At 49.6% G+C, this 20,620-nt stretch overlaps 1 protein-coding gene across 1 annotated transcript; it reads right to left on the bottom strand.

Annotated features, from left to right (window-relative positions):
* Window positions 1-522: 522 nt before the first annotated feature.
* On the bottom strand, window positions 523-20,255 carry CIBAR2 (CBY1 interacting BAR domain containing 2). Its single transcript, XM_032793776.2, has 9 exons — window positions 20,119-20,255; window positions 13,010-13,244; window positions 11,556-11,624; window positions 11,365-11,466; window positions 8,922-8,927; window positions 5,484-5,588; window positions 4,272-4,385; window positions 3,142-3,243; window positions 523-754 (listed from the first exon to the last, which is right to left on the bottom strand). The coding sequence occupies exons 1-9, from the start codon at window positions 20,136-20,138 to the stop codon at window positions 650-652; spliced, it is 858 nt and encodes a 285-aa protein (XP_032649667.1). The 5' UTR covers window positions 20,139-20,255; the 3' UTR covers window positions 523-649.
* Between the last annotated feature and the right edge of the window lie 365 nt (window positions 20,256-20,620).

The following is a 20,620-nucleotide window of genomic DNA, read 5'->3' as shown; positions in this document are numbered from 1 at the left end:
TCGTCAATATCCTACAGTATAACATTGGTATCCTGCATGCTACTGGGATGTGCCCACTGGAAAGACTTACAGACAGAACTCTGTAAAGAAAATAACGTACGTTAGTTGGAAGTGAGCTGTGATTCTTACACATCTCGTTGGTGAGAGGTTCATACCTGCCTTTAAAGTGGCTATTTTGAGTAGATAGATGAGGGTTTTGTTTCTTCAGAGAGCCCACCCAGTTGTTGGAGATGCATCCCTCAGAGGGTAGCTGTTCATGGGTGTTGGGTACAAGTTTGCTTTCCCAAACTTCAGCCAGCAGGTTTTGTTCACTCGCTCAGTGCATGACGTACATGCACAATGTCGTGTAACCTGAGGTCTATTGCTGGTTTGTAATAACACAGAGTAATGCCAATGGACAGTCCACCCCACATGCTTTTCCAGAGGATGTTCAATTTGCAAATAAGCCTTTTGGTTCCCCTCTAGTACTAAGAATCAGTCTCCGAATTAGAGCCACCTCAGTGCTTGGGAACAATGCATTTACATAGGAACCTCATTGGGAGTTCCTTCCTTCACGGAAAATCTAAGGTTCAGTAAGGGAAGATGCAGTGGAATTAAGAATAAATACATCCAGCTCTCATGAGCATGGCTGGTTAGTCCCAGTGTCCAATTATCGCCTAATCTGTGCATATTCTGGATTGCTGAAATCCTGCAACTCATTCTCTTCAGATTCTTCTTCACTGTCTTCCTGCCTCCGTAGAGTGCTCCGAATGCTCTAGAAATGAAGATGTAGAAAGCCATTATGCAGCCTACCATTTTGATCTCCTATCTCCTCTATTCTGCTATAGGTTTCCTTTAGTGAGGTTACTCCAGAATTGCACCAGTGAGCCTGAAATCTGACTTTCAGGCTACCAGTAAGAGGGGACCCAAGCGAAAACCCCAGATCTAAAACACCCCTTAGACTTTGGGGAAACTTAGATCTGAATGTGAACTTTGATACTTGGGCCTACAGTGCTATATTTACTCAGTTACATGATCCAGCCGATATCTGACTCTGTGCTGCACAGACATCTAGCCAGGGTGTAGGACCAGGTCCTGGTAAACAAAAGCAAGCCACGCTGGAATTTGAGCTGTGTAGGAATCTGTTTTTGTCTTAATAAATGTCTCCCATTCAAGAAAATTGTGATTCTGTATATCATGACCAAGCCCATCTCTGATCATAGCTAGAATTGTGTCAAATTGGCTGGGGTGAATTTGGACAAGGCTGGGGTTTAACTAGATAAAAGAACCCCCAAATTTCTCCACAGCTCAGTGACCCCTATGAAGTTCTTAGTTGTTCATGAATTTGCTACAAAATAATATTTTCTTGGCATGTATCTGTTAAGTATTTGTTTAAATTTCCTGGACCTTTTTCACTGTTTGACGCTTCCTTGATCGTCATATGCCAAGATGCTTGTCTTGGTGCGTTTTAATAGCAGCTGGTTTATATTTTGGTAAACAGGCCAGGAGCTGTTAAATGTCCTTCCTCCTTATTTATAACTTTCAAAATTGGTTCCAATAGGAGCCTAATTTATGCCAGTTCCCCAAATACTGTTAAGCTGGGCTCCTTGGGCCAAATACTCCTGTTGTTATTAACCACGTTTACTGCGGTAGTGCCTAAGGACCAACCAAGAACGGGCCCTGCTGCACTAGGTGCTGCCCAAATACCGAATAGGAGAAGTTCCCTGCCAGAAAAGCTGACCAGCTAGAGCGACAAGGCAGACAGAGGTTGGGGGAAGGAGTAGAGCACGCAAGTACAGTGAGTAATGTGATGACAAATGTCATGTTAATGCCACGATTATTTTGCAGGGAGGGGAGGAGTAGCAGAGAAAGGCTACTAGGATGATCAGAGGAATGGGGAACCTGCCTTATGAGAGGAGACTTAAGAAGCTTGGCTTGTTTAGCCTAACAAAAGAAAAGCTGAGGGGAGATCTGATTGCTGTCTGCAAATACATCCGAGGGATAAACACCAGGGAGGGAGAGCAGTTGTTTTAGTTAAGGGCCAGTGTTGGCACAAGAACAAATGGATATAAAGGAGCCATCAATAAATGTAGGCTTGAAATTAGACAAAGGTTTCTAAGCATCAGAGGAGTGAAGTTCTGCAACAACCTTCCAAAGAGGTAGTGGGAGCAAAAAACCTAACCTGTTTTAAGACTGACCTTGATATATTTATGTTGCAATTGCCTACAATGGCATATGGCCCATCCGTGACTGCTATCATCAAATATTTCCAACAGCTGGAGATGGGACACTAGATGGGGAGGGCTCTGAGTTATTACCGAGAATTTTTTTGTAGGTGTCTGGCTGGTGAGTCTTGGGCACATGTTCAAGGTCTAACAGATTGCCATAATTGGGAAGGAATCTCCCGCTAGGTCAGATTGGCAGACATCCTGGGTTTTTTGCCTTCCTCCGAAGCTTGGGGCAGGGGTCACTTGCAGGTTTAAACTAGAGGAAATGGTGAATTCTCTGTAACTTGATGTCTTTAAACCAAGATTTGAGGACTTCAGTAACTCAGCCAGAGGTTAGGGGCCTACCATAGAAGTGTGGGGGGGGCGGGGTATTAGGTTCTGTGGCCTGCGATGCGCAGGAGGTCAGACTAGATGGTCATGATGGTTCCTTCTGGTGCTAGAGTCTGAGCTAGGAGGGGCTCAGCTAAATGGAAAGAAAAGGGAAGGAGTAGGGGGACAGGGAAGGAGAGAAGAGACTGCGAGGGAGGGAGACTAGGGTGACCAGATGTCCCGATTTTATAGGGACAATCCCGATTTTGGGGTCTTTGTCTTATATAGGCTCCTATTACCCCCCACCCCCTGACCTGATTTTTCACATTTGCTGTCTGGTCACCCTAAGGGAGACAGCTAGAGAAAACAGCCAATCAGCAATGACTCCAGTGTTTGTCTGGGAGTAAGTGAGTGATGCTTTGGCCCCCTTCAATCTCCATGAGCTCAGCTTTGGAGGTGGTGACAGCCACGCTCCTCTTCAGGGGTCATTTCTCCCGTCTCCCCTGAGTGGTTTGAATTTCCTTTCTTTGAGCACTGGGGTGGGGGTGGAGGGGTGGTCTCAGGCTCTAATCCAAGGTCAGAATCTTAATAGGGCACAACCAGCGTGTCGCTGCATCTCTCTCACCTGGCTGCTGGTGGACCATGGCAGGGTGGAGGAAGGGTGCGTGGTACTCATTGGCCTGGCATCATAATTTCCAGAAGCAATGTGGATCTTCGCTCTGAAATCCTAGCAAGGCAACACACCAACGGTGAGGGTCAATGCCAGCCGTAGACGAAGACCTGGCCTGCAAGCAGGTGTCTCTCACATAACAGTACAGTGAATAAATGCACGCTAGCCAAGGAAGCTGTGCGAGCTCGGTTTCTGGGACTTCCCTAGCCGCTGCAGGTATAACTAGCACACAGGGCTAAATTGGGAGCAAATGCAAAACAGCTGGGAGACAGAGTTGGCAAACTCTGCTTGATTTAATCAAACCAAAGGCACTGGCTTGTGCCAGGGGTGGACACTTGCCACTAGCCCTTAAGAAGCTGTGCGCTCTTCCCTCCATTGCTGTCTGGGGTCAGACCATGACCCTGGCTCCTTCATAGTGGCTTGTGCCCTGGGGGTTCCTAGCAGCGAGCAGTCCTTGCTGCATCTGTGCATGGTGCTCGCACGAAGGGGAAGGTGCCTTGTGCCCTGCGCTCCTGCTTACAGGCTGGACGCAATCGGCCACTAAGAATCCCCTGGGTTAGGCCAGAAGTGTGCAAGTGCTTGAACAATATACACGCAGAGCTGGCACTGTACTGGGTTAATGTGGGGTGTATCTTCTTGTAGAGGGATGGACTTGATGAGGCTTTTTTATCTGAGATGATCCCGTGTGATGGAAAATTACAGGCGCCTCAGAAATACAAATTGCTCATTAAAATCTTATCTCCTTGTGAATAAAACATGCACATGAGTGATGTGCTGTACTCAGGCTGCGGGGGAAGAGCCAGAGCGGGGAGGTTGCATCTGATCTAGTGAGTGTTGATCCAGTGGCCTAAGCTGGGGCTGGGACTCAGGATTCCTGGGTTCTCTTCCACAGACATATCATCCAAGGTCAAAAGTCATGTCATTGCCGTGTGCCTCGGTTTCCCCATCTGTATATTGGGGATGATGATACCTACTTTTAAGAGGTGTTAGGGATTCATTTACTGTTGGCAACATTTTTTAAGCTCTGGTGATAGACATGGCTGCCCAAGTGTTCTAATAGAACGGTGCATTTCCAACCCGCGTACCTCCATATCTCTTTCAAAGTCATAATCGTCCAGGTTCTGGAAGGCGCTGGAATAGACCTCGAGAGCCTTGGCGTGGAAAACCATCTCGATGGTGACAAAGTCCGAAAAAATCTTCTGCAAGAAAGGAATGTGGGGGTGGGGTGTAACATGGGCCAGCCCTTTCCTACTCCTAATTATCCAAACCCCTTGAAATATGAGTCGTACTGAAAGCACCAAGTACCTGCCCTCTTCCACAGCATTGAGGCGCTTAAGAGCACCCCTTTGGCCAGTTAAGGAGTGGCATCACAGGGATCTGGAGGGAGTTCCATTTGCTCTGCTTTGACCATATGGATGGTGGCTGCAGCGAGAGACTAAGGCCTTGGCTACACTGGCGCTTTACAGCACTGCAACTTTCTCGTTGTAAACATACCCCTGAATGCAGCAAGTTACAGTGCTGCAAAGCGCCAGTGTAAACAGTGCCCCAGCACTGGGAGTGCAGCTCTCAGTGCTGCAAGCTAATCCCCATGGGGAGGTGGAGTACCTGCAGCGCTGGGAGAGCTCTCTCCCAGAGCTGGCGCTGCAACCACACTCGCACTTCAAAGCGCTCCCGTAGCAGCGCTTTGGAGTTTTGAGTGTAGCCAAGCCCTAAAAGGAAACAGTGAGGAAATGAGGAGGAATGAACCCTAACTCCAAAGTGTGGTCTCTGTACAGTCAAAACTGCTCCTAAAAGCCCTTATTCCCCAGATCAAACGGAGCCCTAATCCAGCTGACAGCTGGGGGGATAGAGGGACTTTTAAGACAAGGGACCATTGTGATCATCTTCTAGTCTGAACTCCTGTAACTCAGGCCAGAGAACCTCACCCAGAGATTCCTGCACCAAAGCCAAGCTAGAGCAAATCTTTCAGAAAGAAATGTCCGGTCTTGATTTAAAGGCTTCAAGGGATGGAGAATTGACCACATTCCTAGCTAATGTGTTCCAGTGGTTAAAATGACCCTCAGAGTTTAGAAAAAACATGCAACTTATTTCTAGTCTGAATTTACCTAACGTCAACTTGTAGTCACAAGATCTTGCTATGCCTTTGTCTGATTGATAGAAGAGGGCTCTTTGCTCTGCCTGCTCTTAATCTTCTCTTTGAGAAGCTACATAAATTTAGTCTTTCACTGCAGGGCAGGTTTCTCAGACCCTGAATTTTTCTTGTAGCTCTTTTCTGAACCCTTCACAGCACACTTTACCTGGATGTCTTTCAGTTTCTGTTTCTGGAACTCATCAATGGTTTCCTCGAGCTGCTGGGTGGTGCGGCTGGCGTCTACTGAGGCTTTTTGCACGTTTGACTCAGCCTGAGAAAAATCACAAGGGAAACACAGCATCATATGGTTCCTACGCTGTTCCTTCAGCTCCAGAAGGGGTTAACTTCATGGGCATCAGGGAGCAAAGGCAGCTCAGTGGGTGCAGAGTATAGAATTACAAGACTGGGCCTTCAGAGAGGAAGGATGATCCAGTGGTTAGGGTACAAGCCTAGATCCTGGAAACCAGGGTGCACTTCCCTGCTGTGCCACAGACTTTCTGAGACCTTGGGCACGTTCTCTATCTTCTCTGTGCCTCAGTTCCCCATCTGTACAATGGGGACAACAGCACTGCCTTACCTCCCAGGGGGTTGTGAGGATAAATACATTCAAGATTGTGAAGTGCTCAGATACTCTGGTAATGGGGAGCATACAGATCCCTAAGGAGGGTAGACAGGCCAGAGGCACTGCCGCACCGGGACCAGCAATGAGACCCTGACATGGTTACTGTGAAAGCCCCCCCATCTGTCAAATCCATAAGCCTCCCTGTCCCAGTGTGGAGATGGTTGGGGGAATGACCGTGCCCTGGTAAACCCTCGTTATAAAGCAGCCCTGGGATTAATGCTTGTGGAGCAATGCTTGGGCTTACAGTGAGCAACCTTAAAAAGGAAGCGTTTGCCTTACTGCCATGTAAATGCCTCGGTCCAATATTGTGTTCAAGGGACCGATCCTGCACCCATCACAGAATCCAAATGCCCCTGGGTCTGACGTTGGCTTGCGTTGATTAACCACGGGGTGCAGAACAGGAAATCTTCTAGGTTCCCATTGCAAAGTCAATACCACAATCAAGTAAATGGTTTCTTTTGAAACTCACCCAGTGTCTATCTCCTGGGGCTGCAGTCACTCTGGGGGTGACATGATCTCTCTCTGACATATATACCTGGACCCTCCCATGCTCAGATCCCTGTTCTGTTTCACCACTTGATGGTGATATATGTGCATGCTTTTTAGCAGGCCTGACATTATCCAGCAGAGGGCAGTAGGGCATGCAAACTTCACGGGGGAACAGACCTATGGCCCAGCGTGCCTTATAATGGCTGTAGTTTCATAGGCTTAAAGCCGTATGAAAACCTTTGAGAGATCTAGGTCAAATTCATTCCTACGGAGCTCTACTGAAACTGGCAGAGTGACAGCAGGGATTTACCTAGCCCTTTTCCCTGAGAACCAATTCAGCCTATATGGCATACATGTTCTGTATGTGTCCCCTCCCTGTGATTTTTATCAGCCGGGGGTTTAACGTGACCATAGAATCTTAGTTTTCTAAGGATTCATCTGCTCCTACTGCTTATTTCCCATCTGCCTATGATTTCCCCCTAATTCTCTGTATATGACTTTGCAATCGTTTCCATCTTCAGATGGGGAACAAACAGAAGGTGCAGATAGTCATAGGGCCTGAAAATCAAAAAGCAGAGACCTGTTTTGTGTGTGCACTGACCCCACCCAGGCACCCGAGTTGACACATTTGCACATGCACATGGCCAGATAGGTGCCAGGGGCATATGTGGAGCCCAGTTTGTTCTTGTGCATTCATAAGCCCACCTGCTGAGTAAGCCTTGAATTCTGCTTGTAAGGAGCTGACTCCTGGCCTCATGCATGTATCCTTAGTCAACGTAAATTAAGCTACAGAAGTACACAGCAGCAGGGTTGCTTCTAGCTAGTATGTTTCTTAAAGCTTCTTATGAGGTGCTACTGGGTCCTGAACCGACAATGTCTGTGGAGGGGTCAGGGCATCAGGAGTCAGGTCTTCCTTTTCTATTCCTAGGATAGGTTACATCTTCCTTCTGAATGCTGAGCTAGTTGCTAAAGCTGGAGACTGAAAGTCAGGACTCCTGGGTTCGTTTCCTGGCCTGTCACTGACTTGCTGTGTGATCTTGGTCAAGTCACTCCCCCCCCCTTTGTGCCTCAGTTTCCCTGAGTTGTTTCAGCTTGTAAAATGGGGATAATGAGACTGACTTTCCTTGGTAAAGTACTTTGAGATCTATAGTGGAAAAGCCCTATGTGAGAACTAAGTGTTGTTATAAACTACCCAGTGGTGGTTCCTCTAGGTGAGCGAGGTGGCTGGAAAGTGCAGCATATGCAATCAGAAGGATATTTTTTGTGGCCATATTGAAGGGGGTCGGATGCATCTCCATGGTGGCAGACACCCTCAAGGAGCCCTACAATGATTTTCCCTTCCAGTACAAAAGGTTCTATAGCTTGCACAACATCCCTCCTGCAGCTAGAGAGAGGGGAGGAAAGGCGCGAATCCATCAGCACTGAATGTCATTACAGGAAAATGGATGAGGCTTATGCCGGGGCTATTTCAGGTACTAAACATGTGGTGTAAAATCTGGACCAGCGGAGCATGGCGCATCAGTGAGTTGATAAGAAAAGCAGCTGGGAGGTGAAATAAAGCCTGCCTTAGTGGGGGATCTCAGGTAGGGAAAAAGTAGAAGTGAAGCTGGCTGGCAGGGTGGGTGGATTTCAATGCTTTGTGGTGCTCAGTTATCCTTTTTTCTCCTTTGAATACAAAACTGTAGGATAAGCATCCGTCCAGCCCTGGCAGGCGATGCAGCCAAATGTTAACCCTTTATGGTCATGCTGCACACGCTACTGAGTAAACAGTGTGTCCACTGCGCATTCCTGCTGAGACCTCAGGCCCAATTCTCCTCTTCCAGTGGTGTCAGTCAGGAGTCACTCCACTGACATCAGTGGCACTGGTCTAAACAGTGTACACGATAAATGAATCCCTACTAGCAGCGCCATTGTGATGATCAGGTGCCATTGTGCTAGGCTCTGCACATGTGTGTGGGAAGAGGAGAGGTGGTCACAATATTGATGGGGGGCAGGGTTCCATTAAAAATTTTGACTTTTCATTTAAAAAAAAAAAACCCTGAAAATTTTCAGCCAAAACATTTTTGATTGTTTTGACAAAAAATCTAAATTTTCTGCGGAAAGCAGACACTTACCAAAAATGTGGTGTAACTGAAAACCCAATTTTCCATCCAAAAAAACAGTTTTCACAGAGAACTTTTGACCAGTAAGAGAGAGTCCTTGCTCCAGTGTGCTTACAGCTTAAATGGACAATGCAACCCAGGATGGGAGAAAAAAGTCAGATTCCAGTTCCTGGTGCTATTGGAAAGAATTGGGTCTTGACTATACCAACACCATGCTGTGTTATAAATACCACAAGGGGTGGGGGGTTAAGAATGTCCTGTCGTGCCCTGGGTCGACTGTGTCTCTTTAGCACTCACCTGTGCTTTATCCTGACAACCTTTTACTGTCCATTGCTTGAAATTATATCTTGGGCACAGGACAAATATTACGCCCAGAGGAATTTGTGCTTACCTGGGACTGACGTCAATAGTCAAGGAATAATCTGATGAGACGGGGAGAGTTTATAGACACACTGATCTTTGTGCTGGTGTCTGTGTGAGCGGCTGAGCCCAGAATAACTAACTGAACTGAGCAGTTCTAGTCAGATGCTTGTGGGCAGGAAGGAATCTTGTGTTCTTACGCTGACTGCATTTCTGAAAGATGATTTTCACCCTGGGGCAAACATGACAACTACTCCCCCATAAAATGTAGGCCGAGCTTTGCCTGTGACTTGATTGGAGTGCCTTTTAAATAGTGCCAATCAGACCAGCGTATCAGCTAGGAAGGAACACAACTTATTGCCTAGGGTATCCATACATCCCGTTTTGGCCAGGACAGTCCCTTTTTTAAGCCCTGTCCTGGCTATCCCAACTTTTTTGGCAATAGTGGGCATTTGTCCCATTTTCACTCTTGGCAATTGGATCAGTTGGCAAGAGCAAACGGGACAAATGCCCACTTCTGTCAAAAAAGCGGGGTGCAGTGTGGGGGAATTTATGGGGGAGTATGTGGAGATGCCAGCCTCTTGTGTGGGAGGGGAGGCAGGGCTCACACAGGGGAGCGGGAGCAATGAGCCAAGGCTGCAGTGAACAGGGGGAGAGGGGCAGGTAAGGTTCCTGCAACCCCAGCCTCTTGCAGGGCAGGGCAGGGTTCCAGTGAACCCAGCATCACACGAGGGGCAGACAGGGTTCCAGGGACCCAAGCCTGGGGTGGGGGGCAGTCATGTTTTCAGCAACCCCAGCCTCATAGCAGGGGGCGGAGAGGGGAGAGCTTGGGTCAGCCCCACACAGTGTCCTGTTTTTCCTTTGGGAAATATGATCACCCTAATATTGCCACATAGGGAGTGATCTCAGTGGAGGGAGGTGACTTGTCAGTGCAAACAACTGCTTTGTAGGAGCTCTTGCCCTTAAAGCATCTATAGAGCTGGTAGAAAACCCAGCAAAAATCATGACTTTTTTTTTTTTTTTTAGATTTTTACTGTTTCTCCCCTCCCTCGCCCTTCACAAACCTTCAGCTACTTCTGCAGCAGGTGGAAAACCCACAAAAGTTCATGGAAAAATAGAGATGAAAATCTGCCAGGTTTTGCACTGAAATTTGATTGCCCCCCACCCCCAAATGGCATTGAAATTCAAAAAGTGTCAAGCAACTCTGTGCATGTGCAAATGAGGAGCAAAACCTGAGCGCTTTTTGCATCTGGTCTCTTGGAGACAGGACCCTAGGGGAGCGTAAGCCTCTATGCTGCCCCGTTTAGGAAGCTGAGCTGGGGGTCCTTGTGGTTCCCTAATCAGCATGGACCGCTGTGAACCTACAAGACAGTGACATCCAGCCCTTCTGGGGAGAGCCCATGCTAGTCCCTGGATACAATGTTTTGTTTCCAGAGGAGCTGGGCCTACTACTTCTTTCCCCCTTGAGGATCTTTGGGACTTTCAGCTGAGAATTCCCTTCTTTGGAAAAGCTGTGGAAGGGGTTGCTCGTTTAAAATATTTGTCAGGCAGAAGGAAATCTCTTGAGCTGTGGAAATTATTGCTTTGAAAAGTTGTCCCACCCAGAAAGTATGAAATAACAAGAGACAAGGTGGGTAAGGTAATATCTTTTATTGCAACAGTTTCTGTTGGGAGCAGGGACAAGTCTTTGAGCTGACACAGAACTGTTCTTCAGATCTGGGTTACAAAATGACCCTTCTTGCGTTTAGTTGAGACATTCTGGCTATTTTCTCCAGACCTGGAAAAGAGCTCAGTGTACCTCGAAAACTTGTTCCACCAACAGAAGTTGGTCCAATAAAAGATATTGCCTCGTCTGCCTTACCTTTCTCATCTCCTGGGACCAACATGGCTACAGCAACCAATGTAATAAGGTGCTGGGGGGGGAGGGATATTTTGGAAAGGAACATTGCCCTGTTTCCCATTCACACGCCATTCAGTGAGGGATGAGGTGGGGAAGCGCTTAGAGTACTTAGCTGAGCCCAAGATTTATGTGCAGAACATGGGTCTGGGAACGAATTTGAGATGCGTGTGACCAGATTGGTGTCAAAATGTAGCACGTGTGAAATCTCCCCTTTCACATCTGCAGCTTGATAAGGAAGTGGTTTGGGGGGAGGTGGAATTGGCGGCTCATCACCTGACCCTCAATCCCATTGCATGCGTCTCATTGCATGCGTCTCTGAGCTCTGGTTAGTTCCCAGGGAAGCCTGTGGTTAGTTTACAACAGTCTGGGTTTTCCCTTACTGGGGTGGGTGGTTTCCTGACGCGGGTCGGTTTCCAATAGATTCTGTGGAATGTTCAGAAGAAACCACAGTGAAATCTAAGCTGCTGAGTCCTGACTTCCTACCTCTGTGTTACTGATCAGCCAGCACCCCAAGTTGCCTAACCAAGTGCTAACTCTGCGCCTCTTGGGTTTTGTAATGTGGTATAAAGGATACAAGAGTGTGTCGGTCTGAGGGTGACTTCTGCCGCAGTCTCTCCAGTTTCTCCAGTTGCTTTATCTCATTGTTTCGGACTTTGTTGAACCTCTTGATCTCTGCCTAGGAGATGAGATACGTGCGTTTGTTACAAGGTTGACACGGCCGGCTGGCTACGGGATGTGGCAGGGTTACTGCGATATGGCGCTTACCTGTGTCTGCTTGAGCTGGACTCCATACCGTTTCAGCGGCTCCACAACCTTCATTTCCAGTCTCTCCACCTAAAGGGGAAAGTCACACACTCAGTATGCCAGGGATATCATGTACTTGGTACAAACAGGGCTGGCTGATAGCCTGACAGGGTTGGTGACCTCTAGCCACCAGGCAATGGCACTGCAATTGTCCTCTGCTCTGTCATCACCTCAGGGGATCCACATCATTGAGTCCTTGGTCGGTCACCACCGCCAATTACAGCAGGGGCCTCAAAACAGAAACTGGGCTGGCAGGCATGGACATGTTCCATGCAGGCTCCTGAACATCCATCAGATGGCAACACTAAAATGCTACTGACCGGAGTTGGATTCAAACAAGACACCTGAGAGGTGAAAGGCCCTCTAACCCACTGCCACTTCCCTAACACAAAAGGCACAGCGAGACATGGAAGAGGGTGAATCCTCCCCAAACAGTAACCCAAACAATGTCCCATAATCCCCTCAGAAGCAGAAATTGGAGGATGACGCAGAGCTTGTCAGCTTGGATAAGGGATAGATTCACCCCTAAAGTTCTTTCTCCTTAGCTTGGTTCTTCCCTTCCAGGCTGGAAAAGACCAGGAAGACTGCACAGATCAACACCCTCAGCCACTGAGCAGGGAAAGCAGCAATGAGCCCAGCCATCCTAGGACAGGACACTAGTTGCTAGTGTAATACTGATAGACCCTGGTTGTCGGCAGGCAGGATCAAACCTGGGACCTCTGGAGCTTAGTGCATGAGCCTCTACTGCAGGGGTGGCCAACCTGTGGCTCTAGAGCCACATGCAGCTCTTTGGCAGTTAATATGCGGCTCCTTGTACAGGCACCGACTCCCAGGCTGGAGCTACCGGCACCAACTTTCCAGTGTGCCGGGGGTGCTCACTGTTCAACCCCTGGCTCTGCCACAGGCCCTGCCCCCACTCCACCCCTTCCTGCCCCCTCCCCTGAGCCTGCTGTGCCCTTGCTCCTCCCCCTCAGTGCCTCCTGCACCCCATGAAACGGCTGATTGGGAGGGGGAGGCGCTGGGAGCGGGGAGGGAGAGCTGATGTGGGGGCAGTTGACATATTACTGTGTCTCTTTGGCAATGTACATTGGTAAATTCTGGTTCCTTCTCAGACTCAGGTTGGCCACCCCTGCTCTACTGCATGAGCTAAAAGCCATATGGTGGAGCAGACTCATTAATCTCTAAGTGGTCTCGGTGCCACTAGATGGGCCAGAACACCACATCCAGATAGTACGTGGGTTACACTAGCACAGTATATCGACAGACAATGAAATATTTACTGTTTCCTGTATTGCTCACATACAGTTCCATTGCTCCCTCAATGTGGAGTCCCATGACTACGGTCAGATTGTGCCTCCCTAGCTGTGATCACAATCCTGGCATAGTCAGGTTGTGGGGGCTAGGCAGCTGCTTACCTCTGCCTGCCTGTAATCCTGCACTTTGGCCAGCTCTTCAGCAAAGTTCTTCATGGTGCTTCGCAGCTCAGGGTTCTCAGAGTTCGCATAGTCAATAAGCTGCTTCACCAGGAGATCTGACTTGTCCCGCAGCTTGGCTGTCTTCCTGGCGTAGGAGGCCATCAGTGTGCAGAACTGTCCGAAATATTTCTCTGCGTTGGCTACTGTGTTCTCCATGATCCTCACTTGGCTATCTCTGGGTAGGGAAGAGAAGAGCCGCATGTTGGGTTAGTTCACCATCAATGCCACAAAAGGAACAACCCAAGTCAGAAATTCAATAAATCAGGCTGAATGGTTTGTTGCCCAAGACCTCTATGGTGACAATGTAAACTTGAAATGTTGGGCCACTTGTCTAGACTGCCTTTGAAACAGCTGGAGCAGTTTCCAGTAGGAGGTCACATCCGGGCCCAGTGTTTATGCTGAGTGACGACATTGTCAGATGCTATTGTTCAGAATGTCTTGAGCTTGTAACTAGACCCAAAAGCTGTCCCAAACATTTTAAAGCATCAGTTGCGAGAGTTGGCTGTAATGTATAGGAGCAAGATTTGGGTTCTTTGTCCAGCCGTACTGTTTCAGTCCATAATGGTTCCTAATGAGTCAGTTCACACTGTCTCCTTATCTCCGTCCCACAGTGCCTTCCCTTGCTTTGAAAATGACCTCCCCATGACAGTGCTGAGCCTTATGGGATAGGTGATTGAGGGGTTCTAGCACAGGGGCAAGCATGGCCTGCATTGTGCAGGAGGTCAGACTAGATGATCATAATGGTCCCTTCTGACCTTAAAGCCTATGAGTCTATGGCTTTAAGGGATTCCATAATGGACTATGTCACAGTTCCAGGGCTAGCTGTGCCCATCTCCTCTCTGGTCTCTGTCTACACTGCAATAAAAGACCTGATAGTGGTTGGCCTGGGTCACCTGACTCAGGCTCGTGGGGCTCCAGCTACTGGGCTATAAAACTGTTACGTAGACACTGGAGCCCACTATGTGAGCACTTGTGAAGGGAGAGGGTCTCAGAGCCCAGACTCTAGCCTGAGCCCGGACATCTATGGTGCTGTTTTTAGTCCCGCAGCCTAGGCCCTGCAAGCCTGAGTCGGCTGGGCTGGGCTCTGAGATGTGGTGCCACAGGTTTATCGCTGTGTAGACATATCATCTGAGCGCCCCCCGCCTCAGGTGTCAGGCCTCATGCTTTTCTCTCTCCTGGGGTGGAATCACGTGATTGTCCCGCTTGGAGACCAGGACCCGGGCTACAGCACCCTGTGGATCACTCGTGCTTACTCGGCGGTTCCAGCTGGGTTTGGCAGCTGCAGTGTTTCCCTTCGGGAGTCTACGAGCAGAGGCCCATAGTGACCAAACAGCCTCCGTAAACCAAAGTCTGAAGGGCTAATCTTAAGAGCAGGAATAAAGCAAAGCATAAGAGAAAAAGGGTCTGCATAAGCCCAGCCAACCTATGAGAGGAGCCCAGGATGGCCTAGCACTTCAGGCAACCTGGTGTGTGTTTGTGGGTGTTCCCTGAACAGCCCCCTGACAAGTGCCCCCTCCCTCAGGAGAATGACTTGTATCCCTGGGCTTTTTGGTTCTCTTTGGTCAACAGAAATAGGACAACAGAGCCAATTGCTCTTGCATGCTCTCCGACGTCTCAGCTGCTGAGTGGCTATCTGAAGCCACTGTATCTTTCCTGCCCATGTGCAGTCAGCCTCTTAAATGAACACCAGGTTTTCATACAGTAGCACACCCTAATCACAGTCAAACAAATACACAGGAGTCCTAAATTATTACAGAGCAGCCCACTGTCCATCACAGCACTATCAAAAGTAATGTGGATCGGCTAAACCCAGGCCCCATGCTAGTTTTACCGGCATGGGTGGAAAATGTTTTCAGTGCCCCATTTTCCCCTTCTGCCATGAGTGGCCAAGGGGGAAAAAAAATCACCCCCCAAAAAACCCAAGCAACCTGCCCACCCTGGTGGCCAATCAGCAGAGGTGGTAAAAAAAGTCTGAGAGGCACAGCATTATGGCAAACCCCGTGGAAGTTAGCACCCAAGGCAACCGCCCCATTTGCCTGCCCTTAAAAGCAGCCTGGACTAAACTATTGCAAGGTTTGGGGAGTGCCATTTCATGGCACAGTTTCCTCACTTAGGGGATAAGCTTTCACCCAGGTCTCCCTGTTTGCTGGTAGTTTGGACTCACCTAAAAACATGTGGGTTCCAATTTTGCAGACTTTACACCTGCAGATATATTCTGGGTGCACGTCTTAGCACTGAGATGACATGCTAGCAGGATAGGTAGCCTCTCTTGTGCTGCTACTTGCATCTGCAGTTTATTTGAGATACAAAAGTGGACCCATGAAAAGGAGGCTGGGTAGCTGAAGAATTACCTCTTGGTGTAGCCTGGCTTCTAGGGGTCTGATCTTTGGCGTTGTGTGGCTGCCCTTTGGTGCAGCTGAGCCACACACTGGGCGGCTCGATGGACTCATCTGGCACGTATGTGATCTGCATAGTACAACCATTGAGACTTGAGCCTAGATCCTCATGGTCAATAGACAGCAACTGTTCCAGGCTAGCTAAAAACAAGCCTCCCCTTGAGCCATTGGGAGCGGTGCTAAACTCCGCTCTGCTCCGCTCACATCTCCCAGCTGCATTGCCCTGTATGGTACTGGTGGGCTTAAGCCGATTATTGAATGCTCCTTTCATAAACTTCAAATCCGCGCCACTTCATCCTATCTAGAAACCCAAATCCCCAAGCTATCAGTGTAAGACCTTCCTAAATTCTTTTAAGAGCAGTATTAATGGAAAGATACAGCTGCAGTCTGCCTATGTGTCTAGTTCTCCCAGCAGCTCTGCCAAGAGTGCTGCAGCTGTGCATCATCTAATAAAGCCTGTTGGTCTCCATCATGCGAGCTTGACTCATTGCCACAAAAGACCAGGGGGCCTTAAATTTCTCAAGGCTCAGAGCTGTAGTTAAGTGCCTTCCTCCAACCTCATGTTGAAAATAAATCATTTGCAAACAGTGCTGGCTCTCGAGAGCGTTTGCTGCTTTAGGCAAGGTGGGACTATGCTCACCCCTCCCAGGCTTGCTGCAATGAATAAAGTCACTAAACATTGTTGCCCCTAGGCCCTTCTGTCTCTTCTGTGTGGTGTAGCCAGTCCCGTTTGCAGCGTGATTTTACTGCACTCAGTGTGGGCTTCTCCTTATAGGAATGGAGTGACAAATTGGAGGGAGTTCAAAGACACGGCCAGTGAAATGAGCAGAGGTTAGAGCAGGGGTTTGCAAACTTTTTGGCCTGGGGGCCGTATTGGATTTTGGAAATTGTATAGAGGGTCGGTTAGGGGAGGGGGCTGTGGCCTGGCCCCCACCCCCTATCTGCCCCCCTCGGGACTCCTGCCCCATCCACCCCCCCGTTCCCTGATGGTCCCCCCAGGACCCCTGCCCCATCCACACACTCCCACTCCCTGTCCCCTGACGGCCTGCCACCCTATCCAACCACTTCTCTCATTCCTGATGGCCGCCCTGGACCGCTGCCCCATTCAACCACCCCTTCTCCCTCTCCCCTGACTGCCCCCGGAACTCCTGCTTCTGACTTTCCNCCCTCCCTCATTCCTGACAGCCCCCCGGGACCCCTGCCCCATCTAACCACCCCTTCTCCCTGTCCTCGACCACTCTCAGAACCCCTGCCCGTGACTGCCCCCCGCCACCCTATCCAATCCCCCCAATTCCTGACAGACCCCCTGTAACCTCTGCCCCATCCAACCCCCCGGTTCCCCACCCTTGACCGCCCTGACCCCTGTCCACCCTCCCACCTCCTGCCCACCACCCGCGTACTCCTCTGCCCTCTATCCAACCTCCCCACTCCCTGCCCCCTTACTGTGCTGCCTGGCGCACCAGTAGCTGGTGGTGTTACAGCCACACCACCCGGCTGGAGCCGGGCCACTTCTCCATCGCCACCACGCAGCACAGAGCATCAGGTCAGACCAGGATCTGCTGTTGCGCTGCCCCAGGAGCTTGCAGCCCCATTGCACAGAGCACTGCACCAGCGGCACAGTGAGCTGAGGCTGCGGGCGAGGGGCTGGGGGTGAGCCTCCCGGGCCAGGAGCTCAGGAGCCGGGCAGGACGTCCCGCAGGCTGTAGTTTGCCCATCTCTGGGCTAGAGGGACTGACTTAAGAGCAAAGATGGGAAGAGCTTAAAGGTGCATAGTTTGGCTGAGAAGGAGAGATGTAACAGCCTACAAAAGGAGCAGAATTATTTAGTGTAAATACATCAAGGCCCTCAAAATCCAAAGGGATGGGGGTCTCTATAAAAACCTAAAGATGATGGAATCAAGTTGGAGAAATGTAGGCTGAATATCTGGAAAAATTTCCTGACAGTTGGATGTTCTCCCAAGCTGCAGTGGTCCACCAGGGAACTGGCGGGAAGCCCAAATAGAAGTGGATGACATACTAGATACTTTGTGGAGAACACCCTGAATTGGTAGGAGGGACCTAGCTCTCCTCAACCCTTTTCTCTCTAACTTCTGCCTTGCTCTCCAATAACATCTCGCTCACCCATGCTTCCCAGGTGGGCTATGCCGTAAGACGTACACCCACGGTTCTCCAGTGTTTGCATTCCACAAACCACAGTGTGTGTGTGTGTGTGAGAGAGAGAGAGAGACTGAGACTCAGAGATCCATCCACTCTGTCCCCGTCTGTTACTCCCCACTCGAGCAGGCTAAAAAATGCCAATGAATTTTGTGGAGAGTTGGAAACATTTACTTGTTCCCCCCTTTCCCCTAAACTTCCCCTTAAAGAGTTTCAGGTTTTTCAATAAAACTGAAAACCAAAAATGATTCAGTTTTTGCAAGCCAACTTGTGTGTGTGGGGCGGGGGGGTGTTAATTGGCTTTTAGTCAAATGTTTCATTTTCCCAAAACCCTGAAAAGTTTTCAATTCCGATTGTTTGTCCAGAACTGGAATATTTTGACCAACATGACAAGTCTCGTGGAAAAATTTTGTTTCCATTTCTCATCCAAAACGCATTGTGACAACCAAGATGTGGATGAGCGCTAGTTTGCGCATTTCAATTCTGCGGAGGGCTGCCTGGGTGGCTAGCGATGGGCCATGGCCTGGGAACTGCTGCCTGACGTGATTCAAACCTTGGAAACACACTCCTTTGCATTGATGTGTGCTAGGGAAAAGGAAAAGGTCCCTAATAGTGAAACGTTAACTGGGTGTGGCCTTCAGCAGAAGCCATCCAAGCTACTGAGAGCTGTGTGCTTTTAGGGACACAGTGATGGCACTTTGCAGCCTGGCCTGATTTCTCCCTGGACCATGTGGGGAAATAGCTCTGCCAGGTCTGGTCGCAGGGTGGTGGTGGGGAAGGGAGAAGGAGGCTTTCTGCCAGATCCTCTCACCTTGGCAGTAGTGCTGGAGGGGGAAGTAAGTTACAGCCAGTCTCCTGCCTCCAGGAGCTGGGAATCTCTAGGGATCCAGTGTTTTCTGTTCTCTTGCTTGAGGCCCTGCATTATAGGCTGGATCTTGGCTTTAGTTCTGTTGTCAAACATCTGGCTCCAATACACTTCAGTGTATGTTTGTTATCATAGTCTAACAGCTCCAGCAGATGCAAAGTTTCCAGAAGTTGCTGCTGCTTTACACAGTTCTTAAACATTGGATACATATAGAGGATGTTTCTCTTGCTCCACTTCTCCTTAGGATTGCTATCTGCAGCTGTAGGTGAGAGCCCTTTGCCAAAGCTGCATCTCCATTGCCCCCGCGAGCTTGATGCAAATATTTAAGGCTGTGTTTTCAGACATCCAGCTTCCCTCGTTAGTACGCCGTCACTTGTGCATGGAGAGCCAAACGATGCTAATTGAAGGAGTGTAGGTCTTATTTACTGTTTGTATATGTGAGTGACAGTGAAAATTGCGGGTTGCAGGGGCGAGCATGCAAAGTGGTGAGTTGTGCAGAGACATGCTGAGGCCCTTGGCCCAGAGGTCAGCTCAGGGACACCAGAACACAAGCAAAATTTCCAGTTACAAGTCTATTGACTACTTCACGGCTACAGGCCGCTCCTGAGCTTTGTAGATTGCTCACGTTTATTTCCCAGGGTTCCCCAAAAAGTCTTAGATAACAGCAGCTGTGCTAAATATCCCCATTCTCCAGGTCCTTGCCATGCAAACCTCCCCGCCGCCTTCGACTGTGCTCTGTGCATAAGGGTCTGTGTGCACTGCATCGGGGGGGTGACTGCAGCTTGAATGGATGGAGCTGAGCTAGCATTCATCTAGCTAGCTTGGATACCAGAGCAATGAAGCTGTGGTCAGCGCAGGCTCCACTGTGGGCTGGCTGCGCAAGTAATTACCCTTGGTTCCAGGTGGGTTTGTACAGTCTGGGCTGAAGCCTAGGCTGCTGCAGCTTCCTAGGTACCGGAGCTAGCTAGATTGAAGCTAGTTTGCTTTGCAGGCTACATGAGCTACAGTCACATCCAGTGATTGCAAGGCAGACTTTCCCTTTGAGAACGCCTTGGGCTGTAGTGATATTAATGACCACCTCCCACTATGTGCCTTTAAAGCCCCAGGCTCCTCCTTCCCATTGTTGGGGTGTGCAGCAAAATCTTGGAGGGGACCTTGATGCATTTCAGAAATGTGGCTGAACTGAGCCTACCCTGTGAAGCTAGGTCAGTATCATTGCACCTATTTCACAGAGGGGAAAGAAGAGGTCAAGTTAAGTGGCTTGCATCAGGTGGGATAAGAACCCAGGTCTCTTGACTACCAGCCTGCTGCTCTGTCCACTCAGACAAGCTGTCCTCCCTCACTGCAATGCCCTATCAGAGGGGCAGCCGTGTTAGTCTGGAGCTGTAAAAAGCGACAGAGTCCTGTGCCACCTTATAGAATGACGAAGTGGGTATTCACCCGCGAAAGCTCATGCTCCAATATGTCTGCTAGTCTATAAGGTGCCACGGGACTCTTGTCGTTTTTTGTGTAATGCCCCTGTATGTCTCAGGGAAGCTTCCCGCCGCTCGCTGCAAGCTTCTTCCCTGGCAGGCACCATGGGAGGGGGACAAAGAGAAAGGACACCCCCAAGCTGCGAGGCCCCGGCCTGCTTACCTGGAAAGGACGATGTTCATGGCTGCAGGAGTGGGCCAGCCTTTCTATCACCGAACAATAAGACTAGTTCTGGCTGCAAAGGGACCCACCAAAAGCACAGCTGCTCCTGACCCGGCTCAGGTGGCACGCCCAGCCTGGTTGGCATGGCAACGCTACCAACAGAGAGCCTGGGATGTGGGTGGAGCCATGGCTCTGGTTTCCAGGGGTAACTGGGCCTGTTCTGTATCCCTGCCCAGCTGTTTCCTCTTCAAATCTGTCCATATTGATATGTGAATCTCCCCCTCCCGCTTCCGAGAACCAGCTATGCCCCTCCTCTAGCACCCAGGCACCGTCCTTCCTCAGCTGGCTAAGTGTCAACCAGCAGAAGGTGGCCCCGGGAAGCAAGACAGTAGGGGGCAGGCCTGGCAGTTCAGGTCTGCCTGGTCTTTGAGTCTGCGCAGGAGGGGTGATTTCGATGTCACCGATTCTCTATAGCCCCCATCAGTGCCAGGCTCAGCACTTG

This window comes from Chelonoidis abingdonii, chromosome 19 (genome assembly GCF_003597395.2).
Source record: "Chelonoidis abingdonii isolate Lonesome George chromosome 19, CheloAbing_2.0, whole genome shotgun sequence".
Taxonomy (NCBI): domain Eukaryota; kingdom Metazoa; phylum Chordata; order Testudines; family Testudinidae; genus Chelonoidis; species Chelonoidis abingdonii.
The sequence above is the reverse complement of the archived record's forward strand: the minus strand, read 5'-3'. Positions and strand labels throughout refer to the sequence as shown.